The sequence below is a fragment of the Myotis brandtii genome, unplaced genomic scaffold, assembly GCF_000412655.1.
Source record: "Myotis brandtii unplaced genomic scaffold, ASM41265v1 scaffold112, whole genome shotgun sequence".
Taxonomy (NCBI): Eukaryota; Metazoa; Chordata; class Mammalia; order Chiroptera; family Vespertilionidae; genus Myotis; species Myotis brandtii.
This window is the reverse complement of record NW_005353838.1, coordinates 2,884,929-2,912,243: the sequence shown is the minus strand read 5'-3', so window position 1 is coordinate 2,912,243 and position 27,315 is coordinate 2,884,929. Positions and strand designations below refer to the sequence as shown.

The 27,315-nt window shown below is 40.0% G+C and overlaps 2 protein-coding genes across 4 annotated transcripts in view; one reads left to right on the top strand and one right to left on the bottom strand.

Moving 5' to 3' along the window:
* The window catches only part of SPC25 (SPC25, NDC80 kinetochore complex component), a 7,924-nt gene extending 7,134 nt beyond the window's left edge, over positions 1–790 (top strand). Inside the window, exon 8 of the mRNA XM_014545465.1 lies at positions 576–790. Coding sequence (XP_014400951.1) covers positions 576–611 — 36 coding nt within the window. The 3' untranslated portion in view covers positions 612–790. The remainder of the gene's footprint in view (positions 1–575) is intronic.
* Positions 791–4,326: 3,536 nt separating this feature from the next.
* Positions 4,327–27,315, bottom strand: part of NOSTRIN (nitric oxide synthase trafficking) — a 51,447-nt gene continuing 28,458 nt past the window's right edge. Inside the window, exons 8-16 of one of the 3 annotated variants that reach the window (XM_005857538.2) lie at positions 23,146–23,271; positions 18,671–18,769; positions 18,448–18,573; positions 14,425–14,533; positions 13,279–13,364; positions 10,298–10,423; positions 9,209–9,323; positions 7,394–7,483; positions 4,327–4,543 (exon numbers count right to left, since the gene is read on the bottom strand). In XM_005857538.2, coding sequence (XP_005857600.1) covers positions 4,377–4,543; positions 7,394–7,483; positions 9,209–9,323; positions 10,298–10,423; positions 13,279–13,364; positions 14,425–14,533; positions 18,448–18,573; positions 18,671–18,769; positions 23,146–23,271 — 1,044 coding nt within the window. In that variant the 3' untranslated portion in view covers positions 4,327–4,376. Of the gene's footprint in view, positions 4,544–7,393; positions 7,484–9,208; positions 9,324–10,297; positions 10,459–13,278; positions 13,365–14,424; positions 14,534–18,447; positions 18,574–18,670; positions 18,770–23,145; positions 23,272–27,315 lie in introns of all 3 variants that reach the window. The other 2 variants (XM_005857539.2, XM_005857535.2) reach the window with 2 other exon arrangements.

The following is a 27,315-nucleotide window of genomic DNA, read 5'->3' as shown; positions in this document are numbered from 1 at the left end:
TAATAAGTATATATTTTTTGTATTATTAAAATATGTATTATATATATACCTCTGAAGGTATTGTGGTTGCTTTCCCTCCTTAAAAGATTAGACTCAGGGAGTATTGGTTGTGTTACTGGTAAGTCAGAAATGGAGAACACAGTTTAAATTCTGGGTAAACACAGATGCTTTCTTCTTCCTTTCGAAATTGCAAATAGCATGTTTCTTCACCTGACCAGCTGGGAAGCTGGATCAGAGGTGGAAGACCCAGATGGGTAATGTGGAGCCTTACTGAGCAGGACTAGTTTGCCATGTATGAACACAATGGTCAGAGAGTGAAGAGGGGCTGAGAAGAAGGGAGAGATCGGGAAGATGGGAGGAAAAGGTCAGGGTAGGAGTGCAAAAGAATGGACTGAGAGGGGCAGTGGGGAGCTGCTTGTCTCTCATTCCCTATTATCAAGATATGGCCCATCCCATACTTTCTTTTGCCAACATGATTACCTAGTAAGTGGCTGAGGAAGAGGAGGAAGATTTTTTTTCTTTTCTTTTGTTTTGAGAGAGAATGTAATGTTGGCCAAAATATTCCTTCTTCCCAGGGCAATGAAGAACCTAAAAGGAAAATTTACCCTTAGCTATTGCGCTCTCTACAATGGGGAAAGACTTCTCCAGTGAGGTCCCCAACACCACTCATCTTAAAAAACGTATTGGATGGGAAGGAGGGCATGTTCCTTTTTTACAGCCAGCTTCTTGAGTATGGTTTTTCTCTACTTTCTCCAACAGTGCTCCTTCCAGGTATGTCTGCTGTAGTTTAGTCAATATTCTCAAGATTCGTGCAAGTAAGCCAGTGGTTCTCAAAGAGCAAACTTGCATCAGAATCACCTGGAGTCTCTGATTGAGTGTGAATTGGGGGCTAATACTTTGCATTTCCAACATAGTACAGGGTTATACGGGCACCGCTGGTCCAGGTGAAAATTTGGCTCAGCCCTGACCAGTGTGACTCAGTTGTTTGGTGCACATTGTCCTGTGCACCAAGGGGTTGCCGGTTCAATTCCTGGTCAGAGCACATGCCTAGGTTGCAATCCCCAGTGAGGGGTGTGCAGGAGGCAGCTTATTGATGTTGTGTTCTCACATTGATGTTTCTCTTTTCCTCCCTTGTTCTCTTTCTCTACCTCAAAATCAATTATATATATAATTTGGCTCTACTTGACAACCACTGGAGTAAGCACTTACCCCCAATGTCCAGAAAACTCAATTTACAAGCCAGTTGAAACAGATCAGTAACACATTTGCCACCTCATATAACTGGCCACCTGGCCCCCATCCCTGCTATGCACTCCCTGGTGGGACTCCTTTGTTGTCCCCAGATCTCTATCATAAGACCCGAGCCTTAGGACCAAGGTCTTTCTTGAGAGTTCAATTTGCTCTTCAGTTGGCTTCTCCTATCACATAGTTCCTGTGAGAAAGAGTTTTTCTCTCTAATTCTGTGAGTCTATTTACTCCCACGTCAGCTCAAAGCTCTTTTTCTCAACATTCCCGTGACTCCTGATCAGGTTAGTATCCACTTGGCTCGGCAGATTTCCCTGGCTGCAGGCACCTACATCACTTAGTTTCCCTGAGCTGAGCTCCCATCTGCATACGCATGACCTGGATTCTCTAGCTCGCTGATTTCTCACTCCTGTTCCTTGTTGCTGCTCAGCCAGAGGAAGGCAGGGACTCAGACCCTATCCCCCCAGCCCTTTTCAGGATCACAACATACAGGGAACTCTGACACTCCATCCAAGTAGTTCTATCCCTGTAGCTGCATTCTCTACAAAAGGTTCCTGCTCTTCTCTGCTTGTCCCCACACCTTGGTTCAACCTTCTCATGCCATACGTCCCTAGGTCACTTTCCCAAGATTATACATTCTCTTCTTCCTGTGTAACATAGTAAGTGACTATAGAGCATATTATTTTGATTCTAATGTGCTTCTCTTGCTCCAAATCAGGCTGATTACCCCACAAAGCCATTTTGGGAAAGGAGGGCTTTTCTCTTGGAGGGGGGAAGAAAGCTAGACTATGCTCAAATAATTATCAGTTAAAGCCTTATAATACAATAAAATTTACTTTAGCCCAAATTGAATATTATATTACTTTCTGATGAATTAGAATGGATTATAATATTCATTATAAGTATTAGTATGGGTAATTGAAAATGAAAAAAGTGAAATTAATAATCTTCTGGTTGATAGTGTGATGGATATGTTAGCCTTTACTAGAAAGGAGATAAATTAGAATAATGCTTTCGGTGAAAATCTGGCTCAGACCTCTCAACTCCCTATATTTCCGGTTGTCAATGTTGCTAAAAACTTCCTGACATATGAAACTGCTTAGAGGAGTATAATTATGAAAGCCTAATTAAGAGTTTAAAAATATTAAAATTCTTTTATTCTATATAGAAACCTTGGGACACATAATTAATCTTCACAATATATACTTAATTTTTACCAGAATCGAAGGGTACCATCCCCATCAGTCCAATCAGAAAATTCTTGCCTTCCTAAAAAGATCTTAAAGATAAAAATTGTTATGCCCAACTATATTTGTATTTCATCTAGTTTAAGACTATAGCATTTCTTTGAAGTTTAATAATTACATATCACAGCTGCAAAAAGAATATGTGGTAACATTTCAAAACAGGAAAACCATTTATGTTTCTATAAAGTAAAACTGATTTATGAAGAGGAATCTCTTTCTTTGAAAAGTACTTTCAAAGAGTTTCAGGGTCCAACCACCATTATCATCACTTTCTCTATACAAACGATTCAGTGTAGGCTGCAGTCAATTGCTACATAATTTTTTACCCATCAAGGCTAATGGAAAGAAGTAAGATGAAAAGGAAATATAAGTTAAAAATCTCCGTTCATGGTCTAATGGCCTATTATTCAGCCCACTTTCTACATGCAGAAAGCTATCGTTAATACACCATTAAGGATGACATTAAAACTTCTGATCCGTTCTTCTAGGCTTTAAGTTATGCCTCACATAACAAATTTTACTTGAGCTCCTTCAGATCTGATATCTGTATCTATAAATATCTCTATGTATTAGTTATATCCTATAGGAGTGTAATATGCACAGTATAAAAATACATGTACCTTGCTTTGAAAAATTCCTTCTTGAAAATATAAAATCTGAATTTAAAAAAAAAGGTAGGGGGCAGGGGAGAAATGGAATGGATTTTACTTACTCCTTCAATGCAGACTGTACTTTGCACAAATGGAGACGTACCCAGATGTTTCTATCAACACCATGACTTTCCATTGAATGGAGTGTGTGATCTCCAGGCTGACTTAGGCCATTTTCTGAAAGATGCTACTGTACCACTTCTCTCCATTCTAAATTGTTACCCTCGAGAAAAGTTGGGGTCTACCTCTCTCATTCCCAACCTTTTCCCATTATATAGTATTTAAGAAAGCAACATAAATCTCCTTTTCTCCAAATATTCCATTTGATAGTGAATGTTGATTTCTCAAACTTTCCATCCAAACTGGAGACTCATTAGCATTTAAAGTACCTTTCATTAGGAAGTTGCATAGGGTATTCCTTTCATAATGACCCCGCTGGGAAGTATAGAATTCCTGCTTTCTAAATTGGTATATGAAGTTTCCAAACAGACAAGGAGGCACAAGGTATCAGGCAGTCTCCTTCCTAACCCTTTCCCATCTGCCTTGCTCTTGTTCTCAGATCCCCATCCACCTCTGGCTCACACTTGATCTCACTCTAAGAGCAGTTCTGGTTGTGGGAAGAAGGTATATAAGAAGCTGCTACCTCGGAACGTCATTGGCTCAGGATGGAACTCCACCTAGTATGCAGACCTCTTATCTACCACCCCCACTTGTGATCACTCAGACTCTTGACCTCAGTTTCTGACCCTTTATTCTAGTCTCCTAACTTGGGTCTATTTCTCTTGTGTCTTGTCTGCCCGTCTTTTGCTGAGCTCTTTATCTTGGGCTTATTCTGTGTTTTTCTCATCTCCCAGGCCCTGTTTGACCCCTTGTAGGCCTACTGTGGCCTGTTGCCACTCAAGTCCAGAGGAAACAGACATCTGAGTTCTAGGACCTGTTGTGCTCTCAGAAAACAATGTGACTTCATGCAAGCAGCTAAACCCGCCTTGGAGTCTGTCTGTCTGTGACACCAGGGGTTGCATTGGGTCATCTCCAGGGTCTCTAAGATTTCGAAAACTAGGAGCCATGGGCCTCTTCCCTGCCTCCCTTCACCCTCCCACCTTCTGACTTTGTTTCAAAAAATAACCAAGAGTACAAAGCACTGTGACCTGCAGGTAGGACTCCATCACCCAGTTAGAATGATAAACTTGGGAAAGTCACAGCATTTATCTTTATTTGCATTACAGTGTACAGTTTACAGTGTGTGTGAGGCAGTGTGCTGCGAATCTTGTTTCATGCCTGTGTACCCAGCATCTGAAGGAAGCTCCTGCACGTAAGCAGCGGGAAAGAGGCCTTTTTTCCCATTTAAAGATCCAAACCACCATCCTTCTTCTTGTTTCCTGTGAATAGTCACAATGTCACCTGTGAAAATGCACATTTAGTTAGACAAATGGGTCTTTGCAATTTGAGCACATACCTGAGCCCGATTGGTGAGACAGTTTTCGGGAGAGCCTGCTTTCAAGGAGATACCAGATAGCATTGGTTTCTGCAGGTGATTCAGATGAAGCAAACTTTATTAACCACCTCTGGATGAAGCAGGCATAACGCAGAGCATATTAAAAAGAGTAAGATAATGGACAGCTAAGTTATGGCATAATATATTTTGATTAAAAACAAAATGACGCCCTAGCCGGTTTGGATCAGTGGATAGAGTGTGGGCCTGCGGACTGAAGGGTCCCAAGTTTGATTCCGGTCAAGGACACATGCCTGGGTTGCAAGCTTGATCCCCAGTAGGGGGCGTGTAGAAGGCAACCGATCAATGATTCTCTCTCATCATTGATGTTTCTATCTATGTTTAAAAAACAAACAAAACAGAATCACATTGGAACGTGCATCTCATGTTGTGTTGGCTGGCTCACTTTGAATATAACTGATGGGTGGTCACCAAACCCTTTCTTGGTGTCTGTGCTTTAATGGTTTCTCATGTTGGTGTCTGCAGTTGTTTGGTATGTTGACTACTATGTCTTTGCTACCAGACTTTTCTTTAGATTAAGGCAGCCTCTCTCCATTAAATGTGACAGCTTCACAGTCCAATGTTTCACTTAATAGCTTTGCACAGAAATATAACTCCTCATTCCAAACTTAGGTAGCTTTAATAAAATATCAATTTGAAGACAATACTTTAAAGCTATGATTCAAATAAATAGAATTCCTTAGAAACACATGGTTCTTCTCGAATTCTCTATTTTAAAAAATGCTCTTCTGATATTAGTAACCCTGAAGTTTAACCTGATGCCCAAATCCTCTGGCTCTCCTTGCCTTTTGAGAGAGTCCCTTCTCTACAGTTGCCTCCTGCCCACTTCCTTCAGGATCCCAAAGCTACTTTAGCATGAGCATCATTTTAAGGCAGTGGTTCTCAACCTGTGGGTTGCGACCCCTTTGGGGGTCGAATGACCTTTTCACAGGGGTCGCCTAAGACCATCGGAAAACACATATATAATTACATATTGTTTTTGTGATTAATCACTATGCTTTATGTTCAATTTGTAACAACGAAAATACATCCTGCATATCAGATATTTACATTACTATTCAGTAGCAAAATTACAGTTATGAAGTAGCAACGAAAATAATTTTATGGTTGGGGGTCACCACAACATCAGGAACTATATTAAAGGGTCGCGGCATTAGAAAGGTTGAGAACCACTGTTCTAAGGTAATATGTTTAGTCTTTCTTTCTTTCATTCTGTTCCCCAGTCATTTTCTTTTTAAAACAAAGAAGACTGGTAACCCCTCTTCTGTCTCTCCTCAGTCATAAATTACTATTCATTCTTATAGAAGATCATTTTCAGCCTAAGTTCTCAGGTCAGCAGATTGACAAAATCTAAACAGAAATTTAAAGGGATAATTTAAAATCTTACTGCCACTTTCCCTGAGCCCTTCATTCCATTTATAGATCTCACTTAGGATATGACGTATAAGGATAGGCTTTGCAACCAAGGAAGAACTGAAGACAAACAAGATGATCTATTTATTGTGTAACTACCTAACTCAAACTCAGTACCCTGGGTTCTAGACGGCATCTGGGAAATGGTTTTTTATGAATATGAAAAATGGGAATAGTGCATTTCATTTACATACTTACTGCCATAGGTACCCTCAGGATGACATGGTGAATAATGAAGCGACTTCTACAACACTTAAAACTTTTAAAAATAAAGGCAACATTGACTTAAGAAAACTGGAAGAGAAGGTCTACTTTCTATTTCCTGTTTTGTTTTGTTTTGTTTCTGTACTCATTTCTGTGGTAGAAGGAAGAGTAATTGCCTGGAAAAATCTGATTGGCAAAATGAAAAGGAAGCTCCCACTAATCAATAGCCAATATGTGGTGTCCCTATTGTTTGGCTGCAAAAATCCATCTTGATTTTCCCTTGGCCCTGGGTGCCACGTCCTGCTCATAGATAAAAGCTTTTTCCTACGACACACTGACCTTTTCCTCGCCAACTGTTTCTTTTCCAGACCCCTGCTTTAGCTTTCACATCCCAGTGTGGTCACTACCTGGACACTCCAAGAAAGCTGAGGCTGGCGACGTTTTCTTCTTTAACAATGTTGTGGTCGATATAAGCCATTATGTAATATCTTTCCATGTGAAACAAAAATCTGTGACACAAAGAAGGGGCTTGCTTCCTGAGATTGGTCATAGAACACTTTCCTGAGAGATAAGTGGGAGAAATATGAAGCTGGGGGTCCTTTGCCGTGGGTTCTAGAACTTGCTCTGACACTCAGCCATGAGAGGAAGTCACTCCACATTCCTTCATGGTTAGCTTTTTGAAAAGGTGGGACCACCTCTCTAATGACTTTCCATGACTGCCGTCCTACCCCCATGTGGCACTGTGAGTAAGCATGACTGAGTCTCTATGTTCAAACCCTGCACCGCCACTGACTGTGACTTTAGCCAAGTACTTACCCTTTCTATGCCTCCATCTCTTCAGCAATAAAATGGGAATAAATAACAATAACCACTTCAAGGGGTTTTATGAATATTAACTTGGACAGTAGGCTTGCAATAATGTCTGGCACACAGTAAATACTGAACAGATGTTAGCTATTTCTTTTATGTATTTTATCTTTATCTTCTAAGAAAGGTGATTGTAAACCTGAACTGAGTTGACATGGTGGTATCCTTTATGGCTACTGTACTAAGTCAGAAGTTTTATTCAAATTAAGGATTTCAGCAGGGGAAGGAATTAAACATTTGAGAATGATTCTTACCTACTTCCAAATCCAATTCATCATCTTGCCTGGCTTGAAAAGAATATAAGGCTTTGCAAAGAATGTTGCCATGCTGGGCCACACCGGAGGCTGAAAGTTGAATCAAGTTATAATTACCAATGCTGTGTCAGTAAGCAAGAGGAAGAGGATAGGGAGCTCTGGTTATTTAGCAGTGTGGTGCAGAGCTTAAATAGATTGAAGTCTTCTCAAAAGAAAAGTTTATAATTTTATAAACTATTTATTCCTTGATTCAGTAACCGTTTATGATATACCTACTATGTATATCAAGCATGTCAAACTTGCAGCCTGTGATGTAGCCCACAACGAATATTTTTGTGACCCAGCCAAATATAACGGTATGTAAGAAACGTTTTAATAAAAATTTCATAACAATTTTTACAATATCCTGTTGTACATAATTATTAATAACGAACTACAACGTTCGCTAATGACTGATTACTATAATCATGTTGCACTCATTTCCCTTATGCGCCTTACGCACAGGCGCACCATTTCTCTCCACTAATACTAGCAGCACATATTTTAGCAGCCAGTTTCCACGTCATTAGTCTTGGGCTGACTTGTTTGGTGTGTGCAACAGGAAATATTTCGCTTTCGGAGAACAAGAAAAAATAGGTTTATTTGCGTTACGCTTATTAATTTGTGCAGTTTTTCAGTGTCTGGTAAGTTAATGTTCAAGAAAATACATTAATTTTTATTTAAATGTTCTATTATTTTATATTAATGATTACTCATTTATTTCAGCCCTTTGTATTCAGCATGTCTCTATCGAAATAAACCTATGTTTCTATGAAAATTGAAGCTTTTGTTTTTTTTGTGGTCCACATGAACTTAAACCTTGTTTATTGGGCCCGTGTTAGCCTTTAAATTTGACATGCTTGCTGTACATGGACTGTATATGTTATGTAATCAACAATTACATCATAATATAGAAAATAAGTCTGGAGAGAAGAATTATTTTAATAATAATCATAAAGATGATAATTTAAAATTATTTGCTTTCCACATGAACTTAATCAACAGCAGTTGGCTGATATGTGTGGTATGCATGCTTTGCTGTATGCATGTATTGGAAGACATACACAAGTTTTGTCATTCAGGTATAGATAGGGGACAGTTTGACCATGTGCTTCTTATCATCATCCCTGTTTTTCAAACAATGCCACAGTGAGTCTCTAATATACATGTGGACCATAATGTCCTGGGTTTTATTGAAACTCTTTTTTTTTTTTTTTTTTTTTTTTGCTTTTGACCAATTTCTAATCAAGAAACTAGAGAGTCAAGGTTATGGTGAGTATAGTTGAGCTATGAGGGACAATAATGTGCACGCGCGTGTGTGTATGTATTGAAAGGTAAACACCAAAAGGCAGGAGAGTGTGGATGGACAAGTGACTCAAGTCAGTTAGCTGAATAAATGGGGTAAGCAGGCCCTGGGATCAGCATGCTTCTCACATGGAGGTTTGGAAGAGGCTCTGGAGACAGTTCCCCGAGCTCCTCCCAATGGCTTAGGGGTGACCGTGTGCACTGTAAATTAATTGCAGGCTGTCTGAATCACATGCAACCAGCCACCTCATAAAATTCTTTTCCCAACCCTCCATTCTTCTTGGCTCCTTCACACTTTTTGGATTACATTTGCACAGAAAGCTACACATTCTAACAAATTAATCAGTCTTAATTTAAATGTAGATTTCTTTGAGCTGATATATATCAATGTGGCTATAAAAAAAAAAGTAAATATAGCAATGTGCTTTACTGATAGGATTTGGCCCAAAATTATTCCGGGCATGGGATTACCTGCACATGAAGAACTTGGATTGCTCTGCCCACCAGAAGATGCCCTTCTTACAACAGTCTGTAATCTCTTCATCAGAAAAGGCCGAGATATTCTTACATAACTATGGGTCTGCTGCTGTTCAAATAAATATTTTTGAAAACAGTTATTTTTAATAACTCAAGTATTCATGAAATATAATTCTTCTGTAGCTGTTTTCCTTAGGAATTTGTTTTGTAATTTTTTTGGAGGAGGGTATAAATAAAGCATTAACTACATTCCTAAACTCTTATATAGAGCTTTCTTGTATCTAAAGCCTTAATATTTTCAGAATTAGACAATTAGCATATTGCAATTCTGACCTGTACATAGGCAAAATAATAAAATTCAACTTTAATTGGCTTTAATGCAAATGAATTACATGGCGCTGTCTAAATGATTGAGACCATTTTCTTTCTCTTTCTTTCTCCCTTCCTTCCTTCTTTTCCTCCTTCCTTCCTTCCTTCCTTTTTTGATTGAGACCATTTTCTAGCTCTTGAGTCTCTTAGGAAGAAATTTGTCCCTTTATAACAAGATGGTTATAGCACCCCTTCTGATAGGCAATGGAAAACAGCTACAAGCAGGAGTTAATCCATGCATATTCACTGTTCACCACCAATTCCTAAAGAGGGTAACACTGGGAAAATACATGTATGTGATTTTTAAAAATTGTGCTCATGCATTTTCTACGTTATGTGGTATAATAAATGGATGAGACTAATGCATATCATAAACCTTATGATTCAGGTCTGTATGAATATAAAATTTCAATTTAATAAAAAGTTTACTTTAAAAGCACAAAGTATAAAATTAAGGTATGAGTAGGAAGAAGAAAGAATCCAAAGGGTTTTTAACTCCCCGTGTTTAGTATACAAAGAATGTATTCAGCTGTGTTTAGCTCTTGTTACTCCTCTCAAAGGAATGAAACTAAATTTATTTTAAAATTCTGCAGTTGAGATTTAGGACATGTGGCATACATAATTCATTACAGCTTTTTTGCTCTGATGCTACTTTAAACCACTTCACCCAGTAAGCCTAGTCAAGAAATTATAACCAATCTCTTAAATTTTTACCTTTTCTTTCCGCTTGAAGATGGAGTTACTACAAGGATGGCTGGGTTGAGGTCTTTGTTCAAGTTCTGCTAACACTGATGACAGTTTATAGGCGTTTGCTTGCATCAGGTCTAGTTTCAAAATGGTCTGTGGATACATCATTTGGCCTTGTGAGTAAGTTTCTAGAAAATGAGGCACAACTGCATGGGTAAAAGTATATCAGGATAACTTCCAAAATGACAAAGAAATCTAAAAAGTTACACATTCAACTCATATGCAGATATACACAGAAAATGCTGAGCGAAACAATGGACCCTTTTCCTAGAGCAGTGGTTGGCAAACTGCGGCTCAGGAGCCACATGCAGCTCTTTGGCCCCTTGAGTGTGGCTCTTCCACAAAATACCACGTGTGGACGTGCATGTACAGTGCGATTGAAACTTCGTGGTCGATGCGCAGAAGTCGGTATTTTGTGGAAGAGCCACACTCAAGGGGCCAAAGAGCTGCATGTGGCTCGTGAGCCGCAGTTTGCCAACCACTGTCCTAGAGGAAAGCCTTAGTTGTTGAGTGTGTCTTATTCTGGACTCATGTGAACAGAGTAAACCAGAAACCTTGATAGATTATTACTCAGTATTTTGTAGCAATGAATAGGCTTTACCCAATTTTCTGCTGCGGAATGAGAGAGGGAATAATAAGTGTTGACTGAGAAGGTAGGCTTTTGGGAGGCCTTGAGGAAAGGCAATTGAGGCATTGGCGCTCCACACTGTGAATAGGATTGAACTCATATCAGTAGAATCAAACCAAAATGATGGGAGGCAGGGCTTATTTATTATTTTGGTTGATGTTCATTGTTTTTCTTGAAGAGGTGAGGCCTTATATTACACAGAAAGTTCACAGTAACACTTCTCAAAACTAGAAACAATATTTTAATTATACAAATAAGGACTGAAGCTTAAGATACACTCTTAGGCTCTTCCTGTTCTCTACTTGACTTTGAACTGTAAACTTTATAATGACTTCTTTGTCAAGCTGTGTCCAATCAGGGTAAATAAAAAAACAAAACAAAACAGAATCCAAGTATTAGAAGGGGCCTGCTTATCCAATCTCCTCCCCACCATCACCTCTCCCTTTCCCATATGTCCAGCATGGGGATTCCTAACACTAAGATCCCTGCCAGACACCTCCAATTGATGAGAAAGGTCTCTAATTCTTGAAACAATCCACTGCATTGAAAACCCTTTGAGGTAGGTACCAATACCCCCATTTTACAGATGCAAAAACTAAAGCTACCCCCATACCGTCTACCGTTAGGCCTACTCTGCATCTGAGAGCATCACAGAGCAAGTCTCCTTCCCATATCCGAAGTCAATACCTACAACAGTTTTTCAGAAAACATGCCTTACCAACATTTTTGCTTCAAATATGGCACTTCAAGGACAAAAAAACAGTGGATTAGGAAGAATTTAAATGAAACAGAGTGTCCTAGTGCAAAAAAACTTCCCTAGGTAACACAAAATCTACCAATATCACAAGTTTCCCTCCAACAGATGCAGAGGTGTGTAATGAAATAACAGGGGTATTTGGTACCCACTATTCGAAGGCTTGCATTTGTTCCTTCACTAGATCACAAACACTGTGAATCTAGGAGTCAGATTCCATCCTTCCTCACATCCTCCACTGTGTGAATCAGTCCAGTCAATACCTACAACAGTTTCTGATCCTAATACATGTTCTATGCTGGTAACAAGAATGACAAATTTCTGTGCAGGAACAACCAAACAAATAAACTTATAATTAACGCCATCATAAAGTGCTCTCACTTGACTTTATTTTGGTAAATGTTATTTGCATTGAATTAGTTAACTAAATATTTTGTGTTATCACAGAAAATGTCCCAGTCTTTTATAATTTCATAAAAATCATAGCCATGTTCATTGCAAATATGTTAGACCTCTGTTTGCAAATGAATAGAATTCAGGCTTTTCTCATCACAAGGAGTGTTAGGTTTGTTTCTGCAACAGCACCCAACTGAAGGAAACCTATGCTAAGAAACAGATAAATTGTGCCTGTATACATCTATTTTCACCAAAGAACTACTGAAATTGCCTGTTTGGATAGAATTTTTAGGTACCTACTCATAAGAGAATTAGGCTATATTCGAGGTAAGGGAAGCATGTCCAGTTTCCTGTATCCTTCAAATCATTATTGAACAGATTTTTATCTCTTCCTGAATTTTTCTCAGAAAAGATAACCCATCAACATTCTCTCACTCTAATCACAGCAGAAAACCCATATCTTGCACACATGGGTTCTAGCATCTGCTTGTTTTTATTCCTCTATTAAAGTCACAGGTCTTTGCTAATTGCCTTTTTAATGTGAATTCCTCCGAAGTTGCCACCTTGTCCATCAATTCCTACATATTTCTTTCCTCCTGTTATTCTCAGAAGACCCGGATGTTAGTTGAGGAATGAATGAAAAACAGAATTTTAATTAATAATTAGTTTTTCAGCTTGCCTCTGCACATTGTGCTAGCATTTTCTAAATAATATTTAATCCTCACAAAAACCCTTTGAGGTAGGTTCCAATATCCCCATTTTACAGATGCAAAAACTAAAGTTATCCCAGATCCCTGTAAACAGCAGAGCTAGATAGATGCAACACAGGCCTTTCTGAATGTAGAAACTGTGTTTTTGGTCAAGCTTCTTAACTGGGTTACAAGTATCCATGGTTTCCAGACCCTGAAGGAATCATTCTATTTTAGAGAACTCTATTTTAGGCACTTTTTTCCCCCCTAGGAAGAAACTGAAGCAAATGTTTCTAAGTAGTCGGATTTTTCCAGATCCCTCAAACTCCTTGCCAAGGACCTGACCCTACACGCCTCAGACTAGATTGTTCTGTCATGAGAAAGGAAAGGCAAACAACGGCCAAATGGGCTGGCAAACGAGCGTTCTAAAAATAACTCTTTCATCATTAAATCTAGGAAACTGTGCTCTGCCAATATTTACCTCCTCCATTAGGGCTGCTGTGCTTTTCTGGCTCTCTGGGTCTGAGAAGGAGTTGTTGGAGTAAGCTTTCAGCATTCGCCGGAGTCCTGAAAATGAAATCATGTTCTCGGTCACAATCCTCCTGCTCTGGCGGGACACAGCTGAGCCCAGAAGGATTTCCGAAATGGCTGGAGCTGTTTCTGTAGGTAGTTGTTACTGAATGGGTGACCTTTACCTTCATCTAATGAAATGTGAGCAATGCTGGTTGATGCTTAAAGAGTCTTGACTGGTATTTTTCCAAGATGAGTTCATGAATCCTCCTTGTTGACCCGTTCCTGGTGGGTTCCTGACATTTACCACAGGGTTAGCCTTTTCCTTGCTATGATATTTACATGTGGAAACACTTTTGCTCTCTCGGATTTCCTGTCAAGTGCTCCATTGCAATCGGTTGTTCTGGTTCACGTAAAATAAGCTGTACATGTCACGGTCACAAGTGGGGAGTCGCTTTTATTATCTGCATCCCTTTAGAGAGGTTTCCCATTCTAACAGGCCTCCCTTCTAAGAACAGGATTTAGTCTGAATGATCTTTACACCATTTAGAGAGTTAGTTTTAAAGAAAACAGACAAGAAAACCCAAAGCCCTGTGCACAGTTTACTATGTTTTTAAACCAAATGAATTGTCCTTCATTCCAGCAATGCCAGAAACATGGTAAAATGCTACATTTCTGCCCGGCTGGCATGGCTCAGTGGTCGAGTGTTGACTTACGAACCAGGGGCTCACAATGCAATTCCTGGTCAGGGCACAAACCTGGGTTGTGGGTTTGATCTCCAGTGTGGGGCGTGCAGGAGGCAACCGATTGATGATTCTCTCTCACTCTCTCCCTCTCCTTTCCTCTCTGAAATCAACAAAAAAAAATTTTTTTTTAAATGCTACATTTCTGGAAAAGGTGGTATAGAACTTATATAGCTCCCACACATAGACAAAGTATCATTTTTGGTTTTTTGTTCTCTCCTTTCTTTTTTTAAAATTTTCTTTATTCATACAAATTAGGTTTGACATGTAATTCTTTAAAGGAGATAATCTCTGTCAATCAGCAAAAGCAGTATTACCCAACTCTCAATGAAAATACTTTCCCTTATCAGGCTGTTCACAGACATATTACACACCTTCCCGGTCGCTTGAGGCTTTTTCAATATCTCTTTGCAGTCTCAACAGTTTTGATTTTATTGAAGACTTTTGTCTCTCTTTATTCATTGCATTGTTAGGATCTTCTTCCTTTAGGGGAAGAAAAAGGACATTTAACCACTTAATAGGGAAAAAAAGTTTTCTCTCCAAGTTGCACTGAGACCTTTACTGACTATTTAATTTTAACTGGAAGAAAAAAGTAAAAAAAAAAAAAAGCCGGTAACTGAGACCTGCTTAATAAGAAATCATCTCCTTGTTCACAACTTGTAAGTACCTAGCTGAGCACTTTCTTTAGAACAAATTATTCTTGAAGGATGAGCCTTACTGTAGCTATTTCATAGTTACTTGATAAGTAAATATATTTGTTGTATACTCATTGCTCTCTATCTTTATTCAAGTTAGAGTCTTTTAACAGACCCCATGTAGTATCACATATATGCCTCAAGCTAGGATTGCTTAACAAGCTAAGCAAATGTTTGTGTTCTGTGTTGCTGGCTACTGGGGATGCCTGAACAAAAACACAAATGCTCTTCCCAGAGTGGGTTTATAATTAGGCCTTGAAGCGTAACATAAGAGACCTAGTAATTCAAGGCCACGTTCATTGATGAATGGAGCAGATAGGATGTGTGGCCCACCAAGGGCAGGGCCTGGGCACAAAAGCTTTGAGGAAGCTATAAGACTAAACCAGGATTTTTCAGTCAAGGGGAAGGAGGACAAAGGGTGCCCCAGGCAGAAGAATTGGCTCAAGCAAAGGACAGAGGGAGGACTGTGAGAACTGTATCAGGAACAGTAAATAGACCAGTTGCTTAAGCAAACACAGTGAAAGAAAAAGTTGTCTGGGTAGGTTAGGCCAGATTTGGGGGCAGAAAGAAGTAGGGGTTTTATCACATAGGCTAAAAGAAACCATTAACAAAATCTGAACTTTCACATACATATTTCAAGGGTTGAATAAAAAGGGGGTATGTTAGGGTCAGATGGAAAGGTGGCTGTACACATAGCAGAGGGAGAGAAACCTGTGGAGAACGAGAGGAAACTAATGACTAAAGATGGAAGTGAAGGAGTAAGGGAGTCAGGACTTATCTGATAGGGAAAGTGACAAACTCTGATCCCAAATGTTGGCAGAAGGTTAGCTCTAGATAGATTTTCATGAAAAAAGGGGAGCTGAGGATTTACAGCAACATGAATAGCCTTTATAAAATGTAATGTACAAGTAAAAATATTTTATTTACATATTGTGTATTACATAATTATAAAAAGTTTCTTTAGAGCCCAAGGTGACGTCACACCCCCAGGAGATCTGACTAAACCACAAGGATGCCTAACTCCAAACCTGTCCTTCCTTGCTGGAGGAGCACACATTATAATCTGGCTGTCAGACCAGTCCAAGACTTCACTTGGTCTGCTTGGGACACCTATTGCTCAAAATTGTATCTCTAAGGATAGATCACTACTGGCTCAACTTGAGGATGGAGTTTACTACTATACTTTAGCTTTCTTAAATTCCTCCTCTCTTCCAAATATTTGTTAGAAAGAAGATTAATATTGGAAGAGGCATATAAAACTATGGATACCATCTTTGAACATGGCCTTTACAGTGACCTTATAAATATTTTCACACTGGTCATCAGCCCTCCAATATTTGTACTTGGATTGTTCTCCTGTCTTACCTCTTGCCCATATAAATTTCATAGCACTACATAAAAGTCCCTCTACACTTACTGCCATGACTATAAAGTCAGACTTTGGAGGCATTTTGCCTTAAGGCTATTAAGAAAATCTTATTTTTCCATTTGAAGATACAGTCCATTCTCTTAAACAACAGACATGTAGTCTTTAGTTCTGGTGCACTGAAATTTCATAGAAACCAAAAATTCCATGAGCACATCAATTGAAGATAATCTATCATGGCTGCCTCCTTATATTTTAGCTAGAGGTCTGGTGCATGAAATTCATGCACAGGTAGGGTCCCTAGCTCTGACCAGTGATCAGCGTCAATCAGGGCCTTCCAGCTGCCAGATGGGGCCTTCTTTCTGGCTGCCAGCCAGGGCCTTCTTTCCCCAACTGCTTTCAGGGGCCTTCCTTCATTCTGTGCCACCCCCTGGTGGTCAGTGCACGTCATAGCAAGTGATCAAACTCCAGGTCTCCTGGTGGAACTCCTGAGGGGACACTTTGCATATTAGCCTTTTATATACATAGAAGGACAGCATGAATCCCAAGGGCAGCTGCGAGGGCCCAGAGTGGGATAAAGCCTGCTGCTGTCAGGTGAACAGTGGCTTTCTGTAGAATAGTGGTTCTCAACCTTCTGGCCCTTTCAATACAGTTCCTCATGTTGTGACCCAATCATAAAATTATTTTCGTTGCTACTTCATAACTGTAATATTGTTACTGTTATGAATCGTAATGTAAATATCTGATATGCAGGATGGTCTTAGGCGACCCCCGTGAAAGGGTCGTTCGACTGCCAAAGGGGTCGCGACCCACAGGTTGAGAACCGCTGGTCTATAGGGACATTTTTATTAGCCTTTTAATAAAGTAATAGATATACTCTATTGTATATTTTCTCATCCCAGGGATCACCTACACTATTTGGAAGAAGAGAAAAAAAAGAAAGCACTTTCCTATTATAATCCAATCTCCCTTTCTGCTCCAATCTCTACCTCTGCTTCTGCTTTGAAAAGACATTGCTATTGTTAATTTGCTTTGCCTTTGCCAAGGTAGGGGAAAAAAATGATTCATTTTAGAAATAGCTGTCACATGATGCTATTTGGAAGGTAGGGAAAGGAAAAGTTGGTCGCCTTCCCAGGTGCTGGGCTCACTGCTGTGCCCAGATCTAATTGCCTTTCTCTCTTCCCTCATCTCTTGTTCCCTGAGTGTGGATCCTGCGATATTGACTTTGGCTACTCTTTTCATCCTATAGGAGGACATGGCCAGTGGGTTGGTTCTATCTATGTGCAGAGAAATATAAGCTTCCCAATATGGTCCTTGAAGTCTGAATGAAATCTAGCAGAGGCCCAGGGAAGAGTTGTCAGGAATTCAGAAGACAAAGAATTTACTCCAAGATAGCTAAGAAACAAGATGCCTGGGCTCTGACCAGGGACACTGATCTGTTTTTAGCAAAGATGACATAGTAGAGTCATCCAAATCCCCTCAAAATTAGCCTCTGTGATTTGGTCCAAGCTTTTCAAAGAAAAGGACCGTGAAGAATGTTGGCGCTTCCCACCTCCTAGGATGCATGCCTTTGTGTAATCCCCGCAGCTTGAGTGTGGGCTGCACTTACTGGCTTGCTTCTAACAGATAAAATATGATGAGATATCACTTCTGAGATTAGCTAATAAAAGACTATGCTTCTATCTTGAGCATTCTAGCTCTGTCTCTCTTGGATCAAAATTCTGGGGGAAGCAGGCTGACATGTGTGCTGCCCTAAGGAGAGAACCACCTGGCAAGGAAATATTATCTCCCGCCAACAGTCAGCCAGAGGCCTGCCCCAGCCATGGGTAAGCTTAGAAGCGGTTCATTTCCCAGTAGAGCTTTGAGATGCCTGCAGTCCTGGCTGACACCTTGATTGCAGTCTTCTGAGGGACTCAGAGGCACCCAGCTAAGCCACACCTGGATTCCTGACCCACAGAAACTATGAGATAATAAATGCTTGCTTTAAGCCATTAAGTTTGGGAGTGATGTGTTATACAGCAATAACAACCAAGAAGAGACAGTGATTATTTACAGGTCATGAAACATGTGTGCCTGGCATTACTCTCATAGAAGACCAAGTATGAAGATTCAGTAGAAAACCCTTGACTTTCTTCCCTTCCAGACATGTTTCCTTTGCCTATTTATAAACCACAATGTTTATAATTTATCTGAACCATGAAAAAAAAAATCAATATTTTCCATTAAAAAGCACACAAGATATTTCCTTTACAATTGTTCTCAATTTTTTTTTAAGGAATCCCTCAGTCCCTGACTAAGGTTCCCCATTAATGGAACTTCCTTCCATCCATACTTACAAAGTAATCGGTTAATAGGAACTCAGATTTATTTTCTGTAGATGAAATGGCAGTTTCTTCCATGAGAGCCTGGATATCCTTTTCAACATCGATCTTGCTGATGGCCCCGTGAATGTGCATGTGGCACTGCAAAGCCAAGGGAAGCAGAAGGAGGTTGCTGAAGACGTGTTTCCTGCTAGTTCTTACCATGCATCCCAGAAATGGAGAAATCTTTACTACTCACTGTGGTCAGGGTTTGGCCAAAAACAGAAATATGTTGTGTGTACTGATTCAAGTTATTACATAAAAGTTTAATTCTTTCCTTTTCCAGCTCCAGGATGTTCTGAAAAGAATGGAAAATGAGGTGAGATCAGCCAGTTGGCATGGAAAACTGAAATCACCCATCTGAGCAAATTGTCCTGTTTGTGCCTCTTGATTATGTCATATCCAAACTGTGGTGGAGAGATTTTCAGGACAGGAATGTGATTTGGCATCTCTCCTATTTATCTTCCATTAGAATTTATTTAAATTGCATGCTTTCCCCAGGATTTTTCAGCCCAAAGGCATAGAGGTGGATGCAGTGGGTTATCTGACATTCACAAAGAAAGGGTAGAAAAGAATCATTTGAAAAGCATTTGTGCCCTAACTGGTTTGGTTCAGTGGATAGAGTGTTGGCCTGTGGACTCAAGGGTTCCAGGTTCAATTCTAGTCAAGGGCATGTACCTTGCTGGAGGGCACATATCCAGTAGGGAGTGTGCAAGAAGCAGCTGATCGATGTTTCTAACTCTCTATCCCTCTCCCTTCCTCTCTGTAAAAAATCAATAAAATAAATATTTTTTTAAAAATAAAATATATATACCTTAAAAAAAAAAGAAAAGTATTTGTGAGTCCCAGAGAAAGAGAATGAAGCCCAGTAAAACCCATGTCTATATCTCCAAAATGTAGTCAGAAACTAGATATTTCTAGAATTGTTTATAGTCATAGAAGGCATTCTGCTAGTCTCTGCAGGGGCAAAGATGAGGCACAAATTCTCTGCTTCAGGAAATTATTTGACGAGCAGAACCCCAAAGTCTGATCAATTCATAATTCTGGCCTAAAATTAAGCCTGGGGGTCAGAGACCACTGTTTAAAGGTGGGAACATACCCTCCCCGTTTTGAGTGAAATGACAAGAATTCCACTCTGGGAGTTTCATACCTTTTAGCTGGAAGGGTAAATAAGAAAGCGAGGGAGGTCACCTTTCCTTGTTAGCCCTTAACACTTTAGAAAAGTTAGCTATTGGATTCTTTTTTAAAAAAATATATTTTATTGATTTTTTTACAGAGAGGAAGGGAGAAGGATAGAGAGTTAGAAACATTGATGAGAGGGAAACATCAATCAGCTGCCTCCTGCACACCCCCTACTGGGGATGTGCCCGCAACCAAGGTACATGCCCTTGACCGGAATCGAACCTGGGACCCTTGAGTCTGCAGGCTGAGGCTCTATCCACTGAGCCAAACCAGTTAGGGCAGCTATTGGATTCTTGCCACTCACTGCTAGTTGAGCTGCTGACTGATTGTTTTTGAGGGAGTTCAAAGAAGTTCAGCTAGGCATTGTGGGAGAAATTAGGTCAGGTGGAGTATACAGGGGATTCCCCAGCCTGTGGGGGCAACTTGGTATGTACCTAGAGGACTTCAGCTTTGACGGAGGTGGCCGGTGTCTAAGCTAACATGCTCCTCATCCTGTTTTTGTAAGGACAAGACCTGGGCATTCCTCCTTCATCCAGAGGATTGGTTTCTCCTGTAACTGCCACCCAGCAATAGTCTTTTATGAAGAAGGTTTTGGGCAAATTGGTGGGTAACATTACCATAGGAAGCAAGAAGGATGGACTACATCTCAAGGCCTCTGATAGGGTGGGGGTGGGGGAATCACAAAGCCTATTGGCTTCTCCCATCCTGACTCTGTGGCACACCTGCAGGGCCCACTGTCCTGATCCAGCATGCTGTTGCTTTATACTCCTGAGCAGACTGCCTTTGCATTCTGTTGTTATTTCATCTATAGTATACAGTCATTTAAAAAATTTTAAATTTACTTGTTTTCTAATTATGAAAAATTTACATGACATAAAATTTACCATTGTAACCATTTTTAAACGTGTAGTGCAGTGTCATTAAGTACATTCACATTGTTGGGCAACGATCACCCTCATCTATCTCCAGAACATTTTTCATCTTGCATCACTGAAACTGTGTACTCATTAAGCCATAACTCCTGATTCTCCCATCTTCAGCCCCTCTGGCAACCACCATTCTAGTTTATGTCTTCTATGAATTTGACTACTCTAGTTAGCTCATATAATAGGAATCATACAGTATTTGTCCCTTAGTGTCGGGCTTATTTCATTTAGCAAAAAGTCTTATCCTAAAGGATAAGACTGAAGGATAAGACTTTTTGCTAAATGAAATAAGCCAGACACAAAGGGACAAATCAAATCAAACAGGTGACCTCTTGGTGCATGGATTGACATTCAACCAACCCAGCCACAGTGGCCAGGCTAATTCACACTCTTTATTCATTCTTTTCAGTTCCTACTGCTGTCCTCGCCTTCCTTCCTTTTAAAGGCTGAATAATATTCCTTTGCACACGTATACCACATTTTGTTTATCAGTATATAGGCGCAGGCAATAACTATGAACATCTTTGTCAATCGCATGCAAATTTTTAGCCCGTGCCAAGTGTCCTGACATTTGAATCAGAAAGTCTGGAGCTCTGCTCCCCGTGGCCACCTACCTTCTTTGTGGAGTTAGAACCTGTACAATTTTTGTAAGTCAATGGGCACCAAATATTTGTCTTTGCTTCTGGTGTTGGTCCCTGGAGTCTTTCTCCAAAATTGCAGGCACCAGCCATTTGAATGTGGCCAGGTGCTCTTGGTCTCCCAGATACAGGATTAAAGACCGTGAAGAGCAGCCTACCGAACATACTGTTTCTTCAAAGGGCAGAAACCATATGCCTCCTAACAAATACACAACACAAATTCTGCTCAGTGGTTTGGACCTCAAGTGGGACAACTTCAAAAGCAAGAGACTTTACAGGACAGAAAAGGACATAGAAAGCAGCTGTTCTAATTTAGCGCCATGATGAGCAAAAGTCAGGAAAGAAAAGAAAAGCCAGGATTAGGAACACAGTGCATCACCAGAGGGCAGCTGTTTCTTTACTTTGGCAAGGGCTGAACCACTAGCATCAGTTTGAGACTAGAATAACCAGTGTCTCTTGATGGAGATGGTAATGTTTAACAGATTTTAATTACATCTCAGGGAAATCATTAAAATGATCTATGTTCGCTCATGAAAGGATGCTGAGATTAATTCCACTGTGCAAAGGGAAAGTCCATATCTCACGTAATGAATTATTGCTTTCCATTATATTGCGTGTGTGGTTTTTTTAAAATAAAATAGGCAGTAGAAAAGCAAGATACTCAAGAAGGACCTAAAACGGTCCTCTAGTGCGATGTAGCACATACGAAGAAAGTGCTGTCAGAGTTACCAAGAAACAGCAGATTTAGAACCTGTCTGAGACCAAGACATCATAGTAATTCACACTCTTTAAAAAAAAAATGTTCTTATTGAATTTAGAGAGAGAGGGGGAGAGGGAAAGATAGAAACACTCATCAGCTGCCTCCTGGTCACCCCGTACTGGGGATTGAGCCCAAAAGCCAGACATGTGCCTGACAGGGAATCGAAAAGGTGACCTCTTGGTGCATGGATTGACACTCAACCAACCCAGCCACAATGGCCAGGCTAATTCACACTCTTTATTCATTCTTTTCAGTTCCTACTGCTGTCCTGGCCTTCTAGTTTACATTACCTGAGGAGTTTGCCTTCAACAAACTGATGAAAGAAATATGCTCTTTATAGAGCAGGAACTCTCAAACTTTAGTATCCTAGCAATCACCTAGACCCTGTCCTAAAGTCATTCAGAAGTTCTGTGATCCACCTGGCCTAGGGAGGTGCTCAGGAATCTGAATCATAACAAGCACGCTAGGTATTTAGTTCTAAATTATCATCTCATCACTTTAAAATGTTTACTAAACGCACTGTAACTGAAAAATAATTTTTTAAAAAAGAAAAAAAATAATAAAGTAAATAAAATTTTTGCCAAATGGGTAAGCATCATTTCATATGTTAACTAGTAATTTGATTTTCCCTTCTATGATTTGCATGTTCATACCTTTTGAATTTTATTGGATGACTGAATTCTTCCTTTGTATATCTTCTTTGCTGCTAAATTGCACACACCCCCATAAAGTATTGAAATGGTACTTTGTTCATGGCTATAGATATCCAGTGTCCAACACAATGTCTGACATACAAAGAAATTCTCAAGTGTATACTGTATGAATCAGCTTCCAGGCCTAAAACTCATTTCTGAATACCTAGTCATTAAGCCCGAATTTACATTTTCCTTTGGCAGCACTTTTCGAAATCGGCTGAGCATTATTGTGTCCATTGAGAACTTAGGACTGGAATCCTGGCCAATGATACTCAATAAATATTCACTGGTTATTTTACCCATGGAGGAATTACAACAATGAGAAGCAATGTCATTTGTGTAAAGTCACAGTAGGACTGATGGCCACAGCTAAGGGCAGAGATCATCAGGTTATATAACTACAGATCTGATCTCCATTTTCAAGGCCACACAAAGCTCCATGGAAGAAGAAAAAAAGTGAACGCATAACTTACTTGGTAGCAGTTTTCTAGCGTGTTTTCCCATTTCAGTCTGGTAGAACAGCCGGCCATGTTTTTTTGGTAATAATTTTCATCTTCTTTTGTCAATTTCTCAGTCGATTTTTTCAATTTATTGAGGAGCTAAAGTAAAACATCAGAGTCACATATTCAAGAACACATTTATGAAAGCCCATTGTAATTCCATATAATGTCATTTATACCAATGATATGTTTCTCACCTCCCAGCTAAATTCATAAAGAGTAGCTATAGACAACAAAATCAAAGATCTTTCAGAAAAAAAATGGATGTCAGAGCTGAAAGGAAACCAAAAGACCTTTCAGTGAAATTCTTTCAATTTTTCATATGACGGAATCGAGGTCCTTAAATACGATGTGATGTGCCCACATTCATCAAATCAAGGAGAAGGCCAAATGACAGATGAGGAGAAGCAAGTATAGATCAGGAACCTCCAACTCAAGACTGTAATCTACTAATGATTTCTGTGGTCTTATTTGGTAAATCCTGTCATCCCTGGCATTTCTTACCAGGACAGGTAGAGAAATGTGCGGTCATACAACTTAGAACTAGGATGAGGCCTGGCTATCATCCAGTAAGGTCCAATAACCTTACTTTACTTTCACTCTATAAACTCTGCAGGATTAGAGTCCTGCAGGTGAATTACTTAACCTTCATGAGCCAGTTTTCTTATCTGTGTGATGGGGATAGTGATACTCCTGTTTCACTGGGTTGCTTTGAAGATTCAAGCAGGTGATGTGGGTAAGGCAGGTGGCACACTGCCTGAGACCTGGGTTAGCACTCATAGTGAGCATTACAATTACTAGTGAAGAGTCCGAGCGAGACACATGTCAATGTTCACGGCAAGTTACGGACAGCTTGACAGATGCCTTCCTTGCATCCTACTCCCCAGTGATCTGCTCCTTCCCAAAGAGGCCCCTCTTGCCAGTCACCAAAATTGACCATTCTGGTTGTGAAATCTTCTGGAAAATCAAACTAATACAAAACTCTCTGGACCAGAGTGGCTGAAATTGATTCTCAAAATGCTCAGACAAGTAATTTAAAGTCTCTGAGAAAGGAAAAAGTTGTACTACATGAATGATTCTCAAACTTTAATATGCCTAGGAATCACGTAAGGTGCTTGTAAAACTGCAGATTTTTGGGGTCCCACAGTAGTCATACTGACTCAGTACTTCTGTAGTGGGATCAGGAAATCTGAATTTTCACTACCTCCTCAGTTAATTTTGATGCAAATGGTCCTTAAACCAGAGTTTAAGGAGCACTCAGGATCCCCCTGACTTACACAGTTAGGAGTTTCAAGGACAGAGACAAAGGCTTTTAAGAATGACCCTCTTTATGTTTAAGGACTCTTTGACTAACATTTCAGTAATAAAGAACATTCATCCAATATTCTGAATATTGACACCACTCACTTTATTATTCCAATTGATATACTAGCCATTCAACTGTTCCTGGGCTCTGATGTATGACTTACACAGGACACACTGGGTTTTGTATATCAAGTGTAATGGATCACATTTACCTATAGAAACATGAGCTTGTGAATTTTAATCTGATAACAATTTAGTGAAAGGGCTGAAAGTGTGCCATGGCTATACTTTGTTAAATTATGTCCTTAGATTCTTACCGAGAATACTCAGACCTCCAGCAATGAGAACAAAGTTACTTTTGAAATGACCCCTCGCATTCATCAGCCTACACTACATAGCTATTGAGTAGAAGTTTCTGCTTAGCAAATTTATAGCAAATAACCCCAAATCAATAGAAAAGAAGAATGTCAACTCTTACATTCTTATTTCAGGAACTTTAAAAAAAGATTTTTATTTAAGGAACTTTTCAGAAAACTTCACTAAAATTTATCAAAGATTGCATAATTTTTTTCTTCTTTTCTTTCTCCTGGAACAAATATTTCATGCACTCATCAAACATTTACTGGGTGCCACAGTGTGTCAGGTACTAGGCTCTGGAAGTAGAAAATGGAACTAGACAGGCTCCTTCTTTAGCCAGGACCCACATTACTACCCTGTGGGATAGAGCCCAGGATGATGTAAGTATTTAGTTATATAAGCTAAACTAGCCTTGGAATTACAATGACATATAAGCTGAGACTTGGCACATAGTGGGCACTCACAGAAATAATCCTTGTGTGAAAAAATGTAAAATAAAGTAGGAATTGGGGAGCATGGCATGATATCAAAACAAAAATTTGTGTGTGTGTGTGTGTGTGTGTGTGTGTGTGTGTGTGTGTGTGAGGGGTTAAAACACAGTTTGAGAGGGAGAATTGCAAAAGATGATGTTCCTTGTGTGAAAAAATGTAAAATAAAGTAGGAATTGGTGAGCATGGCATGATACCAAAACAAAAATTTGTGTGTGTGTGTGTGAGAGAGGTTAAAGCACAGTTTGAGAGGGAGAATAGCAGAAGATGATGCTGAGAACCAGGCAAAGGTCAGGGAAGCTCTTAAGGACCACAAAAAGGAGTTGGTACTTTATTCTGAGGTCACTGGAAAGACTTTGAAGGCTTTTAAAAGGAGAATAATATGCTCAGATTTGAGTTTCAGAAAAGTCAGTTTGACTTGATATGGGAAATAGATAGAAAAAGGCAACACTGAAAGTCAAGAGACCAACTTGTCAGTTACATAACCTAAGAAATGATCATGACAGCCTGGGACAGAGTAGTGGCAGTGGGGACAAATACAAGTAGATAAATTTTAAAAGTATTTGGTTTAGGAGTTAGAATTGGGAGGATATGGAGAATGATGATATTCAAAGATCTAGAAAACACAAGAATAAATATTTTTATCAGAGGGAAGTGATGGTTCCAATTTTGGATGTTGGATTTGATATACGAGAATGCAGTTTAGAGACTGGTTTGGGCTGAAGATGTAAATGTGGGTATTGTCAGCATAGATATTCTAGTTGAAGCCATGAGAGTATATTTAATGAATACCAGTTACTTCTTGAGTACCTGATATTGAGCATACTGGCTTAAACACCAGAGATACCATGCAGAATAAGACAGAATGAGGCCCCGGAGAGAAACCATGAGGAGCAGCAGTACATAAAAGCCGGGCAGAAGAAGGGAAGTCTGTAAAGAAGGTTAAGAAAATATTGCCAGATAAGAAAAACAAAAGAGTAAGAGGTTGCTGAAGTTAAAAGAAGAGACTGTTTCTGGACTGGGGAAGTCATCAATGCTTAATGCTTCCAAGTTAGATAAGGTAAGAACTGGGAATATCCATTGGCTTTAGCAACAAGGATGACATTGTTTTCTGCAAAAGCACTTTCAGTAGAACGGTGAGGAAAGCTGACTGGGGTGGTTTGAGGAAGTGAAGGCACAGCACAGACAACTCTTTCAATAAATCCTACTGTAAAAAGGAGGAGAGATAATAATATCTGGAGAGGAATAGGGTCATGAAAGGTGTCTCCCTGACTCTCCCAAGATGGGGGGAGTTGAGAAGGCTGATGGGAAGGAATTGTTGGAGAGGGGCATCTCCAAGATATAGGGGAGGAGGGAATAATCAAGAGACGTGTCTCTGAGAGAGGGGATGGGATGGGAAACGGAGCACGTGGAGAATCGGCCTGTCTCATTGCACACGTGACTTCAGCAGGCAGGTGGCTGTGCTGATTTCTATTTACTCCATGAGGTAGGAGGCAAGATAGTCTGCTGAGAGTGGGTGGTGAGGAAGGAGGTGCAAGGAGAATGGAGATTTAGATCAGCTTCTGGTGAGAACAAGGACTGCTGAGCAGGGGAACAGGAAGAATTGCAGCTCAGCTCAGGCTGGCGATCACAGGCACTTCGGCGTGAGATGAGAAAATGAATGCTGCCTTAGCTGTTTAGCTTCAGGACTAAAAAAAAAAGCTAACAGATAAAGCGATGAAGACAGTGGGGGTCTGTGAGGTAATGACAACCAAAGTTTAGGGTCACAGGACAAGCTGAAGGAGGGCAAGAGAGAACTGTAGTTTTCAGTCTCTCAAGGAAGCTTCTAATGAGGGAAGGAAGAGGAAATTCACCACTTAGCTGCCCATGTTTTTATTGTTTTACTAGAGGCCTGGTTCACGAATTCGTGCACCAGTGGGGTCCCTCGGCCTGGCCTGTGGGGTCGGGCCGAAACTGGCTCTCTGCCATCCCCCGAGGGGTCCCAGATTGCGAG